Source organism: Haliaeetus leucocephalus, unplaced genomic scaffold, assembly GCF_000737465.1.
Source record: "Haliaeetus leucocephalus isolate CR32 unplaced genomic scaffold, Haliaeetus_leucocephalus-4.0 Scaffold206, whole genome shotgun sequence".
NCBI lineage: Eukaryota > Metazoa > Chordata > Aves > Accipitriformes > Accipitridae > Haliaeetus > Haliaeetus leucocephalus.
Window position 1 is genome coordinate 66051 of NW_010972642.1, and position 9843 is coordinate 75893.

Sequence of the window (9843 nt, forward strand, 5' to 3'; positions counted from 1 at the left end):
ACCCCACCTGAGATGAAATTTAAAACTACCCTCAGCACAACTATTCAGGAATATGATCTTAAAATTGCTCTCCTAAGAACATCATGGACAAGTACCAAAGGAATAAGAGAACAGCCAATGCAAATGCTCTTAATATTCACAAAAGCTTACGAAATTGTTTTTTTTGGGAAAGCAGTACTAGTTTAACCTCTAACTAAAATTAAGACCTTTGCCAAAAACAACATCTAAATCAAGAATACGTTGCTCTGCACAGGTTCATTTCTGAAAATCCCCCGGTTACCCAACCTTGAAGAATAGGTCTAACTACACTGAGAGAGAAATATGAAAAAGAGTGGACCTCGCACAGCAGAACAGAGAGATAAACTGATCTACTTCCCAGCCAAACTTTTTACAATATGATAAGATTTTACATAGACTAAAGTCATGATAGTTTTTCTCCTCACATTTATTATGTTTCGTGTTATGAAACTTTCAGCCTATTTCAATGCCCCCTGCGGCAATTCCTGGTGTCTGGACTTTACAAGGATCATGTAATATTTCCCCCATCTTCCTCAGGAGAGGAAAGATATCTGGACAATAAAAAGGTCACCAGCAGAAGCAAATCATGTACTGAACTGCCTGGCGCTGCAACTTGCATGTAAGGAAAGAGGTTGCAGAGACCACAGATAACTTCTCAGAATAAAGACAGTTCATGAAAACCACCTTCATGAGCTTCACAGTAGACCTGTATGTGACTTTTTAAAGTGAGTAAGAAATTTTAACTATAAGCTGTTGGATAATTGCTACAAATTGCCAAATCAATAGTCTGGGGGAAAAATTATGAAATCAAGCACTTCCATCTTCCCTGCATCATCAGTATCTTTTCCTTTAGAACTTTCTTCCAGGTCTTTTTGCGGTGCCCAAAGTATTTTATTTAACCTGAAAATATTGTATCTTTGGGTTTCACTATTTACTTTAAAATCACTGAACAAAACATTTGGTGCCACCTACGTAGTACAGTTAGCAGTTCTTTTTTCCAGACTGCAAAAGAAATATAAAACTCTCTTTTTTCTCCTGTGTTGGGCTACCCTATCCTTGGTACCCTGGCCCGATACAAACAAACCCTGCTGCCTTGAAGTAGGCAAAATCTGAGCTTTCAGCCATTGCAGCGTATCATCCTAATCTGTGACTGATTTTGTCAGACATTTTTTTTCTTTTCTTTTTGGAAATGTACAAGTGATATCTTTTTCCTGAAATGTTCAGAGTATCACAGAAAATGTTTTGGTTTTTTTTTTTTCTTCTGCCCTCCTTCCAAACAAAGATAGACTTAGTGCTTAAAATTTCAAGGATCTTAAGTCTTCTATCCATTTTCAGAAGACAGCAGTAGCAACAGTATTACATGGCACACATTGTAATTCCCCAAATTTGCCTTAATTCTGTTCTCTCAAAATTGAACTGTGGCTCAGATCAATCTCTGAATCTTCAGATGATTTTTGATTATTTAATCTCTATCAGATTCTCCTTTGAATTTTAACACAAATTTCAGATAGTGTGATAAAGATACACAGTTACTTTATTTGATTATGCATTCTCTCTTTGATCAAAACCCTACCTTTTAAGAAAAGTAATTGAAACGATATACTTTTCTACCACTGTAAACAGACATGATTCTTTTAATAGCATCACATCAATTTATTCCATACCTTCATTAATATTGCAAGTGCAAAGGAGGACTGAACTGTGCGACATTTATATTGTAGAAATACAGATGAGGCCAAAATTTGCCAGGGTCTATCTTTGTTCTTGAACAACGTTCATGAACTAGAAGAAACCAGGATATTTCTCAGTGAACAGAAGTCTGCCTGAACATCTGACAAGCCTTAAGTTTACCTTTTCCTCCTGCCAATTCTTTTACTTACAAACTGAGCAGATTTCATCTGGAAAGCTACTGAAACACAAAATTGTTAGCCTCTTCTCAGAAAAAATATATTTTGATTCATGCAAACTTGCTTCAAACTGCTATGCACAAAGCCCGCTTATAAGCTTTGAAACACAAATTATAATGTCTGAATTATAATGTATGAATTATAGAGTATGAATTCTAGTATTCAGTCAGACAAAGTTTTTCTAAGAGTCTCATACCAGATGTATGAAGAGCTATATATAAGGAAACCCCCACAAGTTGTGACTTGCAATACCAAAAACAGCACCGTAGTGCTGCTTTATTACTCATGCAGTAAAATCTAGTGGCATGCAGGATGCCTCCGAGTTGTCTGTATTGTTCCCAACGAAACCCCAACCACATCCAGGAGAGGCAGCAGTAGTGACTCGTCATCTCACCTAGGAACTGTGATGAACAGCCACATTCCCTTGAGAAGTGATGAATTTGAGCATGAGCTGATAAGTTTCTGGGCAGTGGCCAGCAGCTCAAGAGAAGTGACCTCACACAATGCTGGAATTCACTGGCACTGCTCCTTTGCTTTGCAAATGCCACCACCACCCCTCCCCTAAATATGACAACTGTGTTTGAAGGCCCATCTCAGGGAAGATACAGGGTTCATCTCACTTCGTTTACAGTATATGAAATGTAAACACCTCTATCCAAGTCAGTCTGAGGCTTCTTCATAGTGGAGATAGTTTCTTTGAGGGTGTGATTCATCTCAAACTAGAGACACCTAGTTCCTCTCCAATGACCATAGAGACCAACTACGTTTGGCAGTTTAATTCCAGTCCACGAAGCTAGACCGGCTGCTCCAGACCCTAAAAGCCTATCAAGACTTCTGCAGTTAACATGAGCTGCGAGGCAGGGACGGTAGGTCTTCTGCCTGTCTACAGCATCTCACAGAAGGATGCTATTTGCCAGCAGCCTCATCTGACGGTCTTCCAGCTCTGTTCTCAGAGCCCTCACAGCGGGCTGTCAGAAAGATGAGATGGCACAACTGCATGAACTGGTAGTTTTGTCAGAGAGAATTCAGAGGCAAAGGGGAGTGGGGCAGGGGGAATAGATTAATTGCTTCATGCGCTATTCTTCTTTTTTTAATCTTATAAACCTGGCAGGAGGAGAGCAGCTTTCACAGATGAGGTGAAATTAATGAATCGCTGTCTTGCAAAATAGCAGAACCATCAACTGAGACAGGAAGTTACAATACATGACGGTGCTGCTGCAGGGGGGGGAAAATGACTTGTTCTTACCACTTCCCTTGTTCCTTTCAGCAAAATTGCTGCTTGCTTTGTGCCACTACAAGCACAAAGAAATGTTCGGCTTCAACAGGGGCACAGGATGACTGTATTCTTCCAGAAGAAGGAGATTCACTAAAAATAAATCGAGCAGCTCTAATCTTACATTTGAACTTGTAATATCTAGAGTGATGATACATACCACCTAGATCTAAGCAGTCAATTATCACACTACAGTGACTTCTCCACCTGATTCTGTAACCCAGATAAAAGCCCTGTAAGTATTATATTATAACACTCCTCACAAAAGTGCCCCCACGCGCCAATCCAAGGATGTCCATAGGGAGCTTTTTACTAATTTGATCGGTTAAAATCATGCCCCTCCATAGAAGGTGAACCGGCCAGGAAAAAAAAAAAAATTCCTCCATTACACAGATTTAAACATCTTGAAATGCCTAAAAACTGAGACCACAGAAATGGAGAGAAATAATCCTCCACTGGTCAGTCATGAGCGCTTTTTGATGCAAAAACTGTAGGTAACCAGGCAGCCATTGCCTACACAAGAGATAAGAATATGTATAAGGATCACATGAACAGGCATGAAAGAGCAATATATTTCAAAGGCATATGAAGCTGCACACTTGGGGGGAAGCTTTAACCCATCAAAGACACATGAATAGATCTACAACTGAAGGAAGCCCTGTTTTGAGGAGAAACTTCCGTCTCACTTTTCAGAAACTGCTTCCCACATCTTTTAACTATCAGTTGTTTAGGAGACAGAGCAAGTTTTGCCTGGTTGGGAAGCATCCATCTGATGCCCTGCCAGCTAGCAGGACGAGTTGATGGGCCAAACAGGAGGCCAAACAAAATAGGAAACCTCAGTTTTGATCTCTCTCTTCTGTCCAGATGCTGTTTTTCATTAAACTTGTAGGAACCCACTACCTTTAAGACTTCTGTTACTCTGTCTAATTTGGATGAAATTAACCAGTGAGACAAATTTCTTAAAGGGAGTGGATTACGATTAAGATTCCAGTCACATATATCACATTTCCTACTGGCTGACAGGGGGGAGAAAAAAAATCCAATAAATGCCAAATAATGCCTTGCTTTAGCTTTCTTTGAAAAGGACATTGACAAAGCTGTGCATTCTTTGTTGCCCCTGTATACCCAGAATTATACACTAGTTAAGCTGTAATAGTCCAATTTTGGATGAAAGCCATGATTTAATGCACCATCAAGCACGGACACTGGACTTCACTTACAGCCTGAGTTACTGCAACCATCAACATCGCTTTTGAAAACAGCTGATGATCAGTTGGCCAAGTATCCAGAGATATTTCTGAACTGAGTTCAGTGATCCTTCTGTGTGCTGACAGATGGCTTCTAATAGATGAAAATGAATGGTTAAATTATCACAGATTAAAACAGAGCCATTTACCTGAAACATACCTTGAACTTGCATTTCCACTGTTTGCAGTTACAAGCTTCATTTCTGAAGCAGTTCTGCTAATGTGTTTTAAATCTTGCCTGAGTACTAAGTGCTATAAAATCAGTTTCATTGATGCAAATACTTTGCTAAATGCAGTAAGTGGATTACAATAAAGGAAAGGCACATCCAATTTGGAACGTCTTTTCACTAGAAGCTCCAATTCCAAGTCTTTTTAAGTCTGTTTTCCTCTGGTGAAGCCACAGAAAAAAACTAAATGGCAATCATCTTGCACTCATCTTTAACTCCATCATATTTGAATTCTGGCTTTTGCCTGTTTTACAGACCTAGAAATCAGAAAGGATCTCACCAGCTCAGAGATTAAATGACTCTGTTCTTACAGGGAAGGTCAGCTGAGGTGCTTTCACTAGTCATCTCCAAACACCTGTCCCAGGAACAAGAGGCAACGTACCCTCTATGTCCTCACAGCTTGCTCTCCTGTAGGTCCAGCAAAATAAATCAAGTTTATTGATGATCATCAACATATACTGCAGAACTAGGACTCTGGTAGGGTAAAGCAAAAGCAGACACAAATGCTAAGCTTGTTGCTGGGCCACAGGATTTCTTTTTGCAACTCTCCTAATTCCATTCTCGGTGGCTGTGACAGCTATGTGTTAATTGATTCGCGATGCAGGAGCACTTCGTGGTTGAAGACCCATTTTGCCCTCATGTAACCGTCTACTGGCGTGCTTCAGGTCTCAGTGTTCTTCCTAAGATGCTCACACCACTAAAGTCCAGCCACCACACAGTTAGGCATCTATTTTATGTTGGTTATCTAGACTTCCCACAGTCCACAGAAGGGCACTCACCCTACCCTGACACAGGAATCTAAGGCAGAAGAGAGCTGCCAGTATTGCCTCTGCCTGTTGATTACTTATAGCAGGAGGAAACTATAGTAGGAGTACTAACAGAGAAATTTAACTTTTAGATAGTTAAAGTAAGTGTGATGAACCTCAATCTGCTATATCCATAGGAGACTATACATCATTAAAATCTGTTGCTTATCCCCTGGCCCACATAATAGGAACACAATCACAGGAAAGTGTTATTTCTTTCTGAACATATCTCTGTAACAAAAACTGCCTTATACCTTACTCCCTCTAGCACCTCATTAGAAAGGATAAAATACTGATGCAGAAGTAAACTTTTGCCTTTTGCTTTCAACAGTGCTGCCAACTTACTGACAACTCTATGTAAAACGTCTTGCGATTACTTAAAACGTGCTCAGACCGCCACTCTCACCAACGTTCACTACTGCAAAGTAACCTAACTAGTATCTAACAGGAGGTATGGAAGAGTTCAATAGACATTTTCTCACCTTCCACCCACAACACCTCATTTCTGGGTCATGCCACTCCTTCACTGGCAACCTAACCTGAGCCAAATCCCTTTGGCTAGAGTCCCAGCACCAATTCGGTGTTCACCACCACAACTATACACTTTGATTCCAGGGTGTATAGAACACCAGGAATTTCCTGGGTCAGACTTAAGTAGCCAGGACCTAAGCACTCCATGTTTCCTCTAAACATGTACTCTGCATTTCTATTAGTCAACTGCTGGTTTCAAAGGACATGCAGAGGCTTATCATCTGAGCTATTCCAGACCGTAAGAGGAGCTGGCAGGATTCCCCTGAACACTTCCCCCAGCCAGCCAGAAAGAATTTGCCAGTGTAATGAGGGAACATAAACCTGGCCTTTCTGGACAAATATTCACATGGCACTGAAAGCACAGTTTCTGAAACTCACATTTCCAAAGCTCCCAGAATTTCACAGGCACGTCACAACATCTTGTCAGGGCTCTGAAATAGTCCTTAGCATAATCCAAACAGCTTTGGCCATCAAGGTCATCACATATTTACAACTCCAGCTTCCAACTCACTGCACACTATTTTGCCATTACCATTAAACAACTGATATTTGGCAGCACTCACTGCAAACACGGAGTTTCACAACACAACACAATGTTTAGTGGTTTGGGTTTGGTTTGGGGGGCTTAGGGGTGGGGAGGTTGCCTAAACAGGCATAGAAGAAGCAGCAGAAGTAGAAACCAGGCAGCTGCTAGGCAGTGAAAAAGAAGAGGTGAGGAGGAGACAGCAACCACGTTCAAGTCAATCCTAATCTAACTAGTTTGCTGCACTATGCTCTGTACTGCTAGGAGTAAGTCAGGAATGCACAAACCCCATTACCCGGAGCAATCAAACAGCTTCCCTAGGGATAAACGTGATTTATGTACTAAGCTCTTTTAGGCCTGAAGTCCTAGCAAAAAAAGCAACATATTCAACTTCACCCCTCTGTCTAATCTGGTGGCCTTTAACAAGTTAACATTAAATGCGAGAGAAGAATTCCTAAAAGCCTGTCAAACACAAAACTGCAGCAATTACTACATGCTATGACTCCTACCTAACTTTGCCAAGATGTTTATTTTCCATCTACCTCTCCTGCCTCTGCCATCTGCTGGACCTGCCCCCAGCTATACAATCACACCTCCTCTGCACTGGCATGCATGCCGAGCAGGCGGTTTTGGGAAACCCTAGGGTTCCAGTGCTGCAAAACAGCTTCCCTACAGCTACAGGAAATGTTCCTGTCAGAATTCAAGTCTGGGGTTTTACTTTCCCTCCTCTTTCTGCTCCACTGGTTGAGCAGAATCCATCTTTCTTAGACTTCTTTATTCCCCAAAACCCAGTAACAGGATTCATTAGAGTTAAGGTAGTAAATAGGTGAACTGTTGCTGTTTAGATAGCTGTGTGGCATGCTACAGCAATGCAAAACATGCTACCTTGTAATGCCTGCAAGAATTATATATAGTGCAACATTATGAAATCCTAAATAAAAGTGAAACCTGAAGCATTTGACATATACAGCCACACATATCACAGGAAACTATTTTTGCTTGAAGGACTGTTGAAATCCTACATTTAATTAGCTGCCACGCTCTAGTTTTCAAAGACTACCCATAATCCAAAGAAATCTAAATAATAAAAAATACTGGAACTAGGTTCTGAAAAGAGCTGAAAGGGGAATTTGTAAACCAGCAGTTAGGAGCAAGACATAAAACTCACAGCCATGCAAAGTCTCTCAGGCTAGCATGTCCAAGTGATCCCACTGAATGGGAAAGGGAAGAGAAGCTGTACCGCTCCTAAAGAATTATGCAAATCTGCACAGCTGGAGCTCCAACAACCAGGGCCCTTCTCCATAGCAAACAGGCAGCAAGCTGAAGTGTAGTGCATCTGCTCAGACCTTTTGCCTTCATCTCACGATAGGTAATCACCATGGGGAACAAACTATTTCAAGACAGCAGAGACATCCTTTAACCACTGTCAGCTAGCACTCTTCTGCCCAAGGGAGGAACCATCTTGTTTCTCATCACCTTCTGCCTCTTATACTCTATTGCTTCACCTCCAGCTGTAGGTGCTCTTGGGCAACACCCCATCTCTCCTACAAACAGACCAGTAACCTGAGTTTACTTTTACCCAGGCATCCATGCTGTCAGTTCCAGAAGAGTGAGGCATAGTGCTGGTAACAGAAGACTCCTTTAAACAATTCGAGGAAGTCTCTGGATCACAAACTCTGGGTCCACTAGCAGAATTCCATCTCCCTGACATCTACAGGAAGGGCAGCACAGAGTAATGCAAGCAACCTGGGAGATTTCTGGACTGCATCGGGGATAATTTTTGATACAGGTATTGATGGGTCAACTTACAGCTGGATCTACTACTCACTAACAAGGAAGCACTGGTTGGGGATGTGATAATCAATAGGAACCCTGGCCCATGAAACAGTGGCATTTAAGACCCTGAGGGGAGTGAGGAAGAAGAGTAGCAGATTCTGTAATTAATATTGATTGATCGTGAACTCATCAGTCCGGACTGGAAGTAGCTCATAATCATTTATGAGTATTGTGGAAACTACATGTCAAAAACAAGGGTCCCATAGCAGAGCCATGGAGCGGAGGCAGTCCCTGGCCCAAGGAGACAGTCACCCAGGACACTCTCTCTTTCTGACCCCTTCCTCCCCAGCTTGCTGGGGCAGCACTGGACTGATTTCATGATGAACCGACAATAGACTCCAATATGGTTGCTGGGTTTGTGGTTTTTCTTCCTGCTACTGAGTGAACATGAGAAATGTGTCCTGTCAGGCAGATAAATGTTAGTCTCCGTGACCAGCATGAGAAGACCTTCATGTTCACACCCACAGGATGTGCACTGCACCAAAGTTAACCCAACATTTGCTTTCTAGAAACACTTTTGAGTGAGCCTTTCATTACATTCAGAGCTCCCAGGCCTGAAACTAGCTGGTGAAAATTCACACAGCGTTTGAGAGCATCCAGCAACTGGGTAGTCCAATTCCCAGCTTTTTAGGTCTCAAACTCATCTTGAAAAATCACCTTGCAGCTCAAGAATGCATGACAAGTTATAGAGCTATATTTAATCAAGGGAATGTCCTTCAGTTGGTCTATGCTACTCATCTCAAGAAATTCAAGCAGTTAATAATTTAGAAAGAAGAATCATATTTCATAAGTAATAACTGAACAATTCTAAAGAGCAATAATTCAGTTTCCACAATAATTAAATTGTTTACTACAGGACTGAAGATGAGCTATTTAGTTTTCAACAGCATGATGACATTTTGTTTTCTGGTACAATGTTACAGTCTAAAAATAAACCAGATAAATAAGCAAATTAGTACAAAAAAAGTATACTAGCCAGAGAGGAAATATATTTTTTAAAGTGATTAAGCAGCAATCTAAGAATGAGACCGAGACATATATATTTAAGAACTAACCATTCTGAGAACACCTGCATTTCCTAAATTAAGCATAATTAAGGTTAAGAAGGGATTGATTGTTTATGTATGCATCAAGAATATGAAAGGTGGTTATAATTAACAACAGTAATTTTGAATGAAGTATTAAACCAAGTTACTGAAGGGTAAGACTCCTAACTATAAGAATCTGAGACATTGATTTATTTGGGAGATTATACTACATATCCCTATCTATTGCATGACTTTGCAACATTTGGTGCCAGCCCTTGACAGAGATAGGAAACCAAACTAAATGGACCTGATCTAGTAATCTGTCCTACTAAAGACATTTCTGTGTTCTTATGCACTGTAATAGAAGTCCGTTACCAATTGATTTATGCTGCACACTTCTCACAAATCTGCCCTGCAGATCCCCAAAGGGTGTATTTTCACAGCCAC

The 9843-nt window shown here is 40.9% G+C and overlaps 1 protein-coding gene across 1 annotated transcript in view; it reads right to left on the reverse strand.

The window, feature by feature from the left end:
* The window catches only part of LOC104831014 (alpha-N-acetylneuraminide alpha-2,8-sialyltransferase-like), a 53232-nt gene extending 48586 nt beyond the window's left edge, over window positions 1-4646 (reverse strand). The window contains exon 1 of the mRNA XM_010566328.1: window positions 4606-4646. Coding sequence (XP_010564630.1) covers window positions 4606-4646 — 41 coding nt within the window. The remainder of the gene's footprint in view (window positions 1-4605) is intronic.
* Window positions 4647-9843: the final 5197 nt, after the last annotated feature.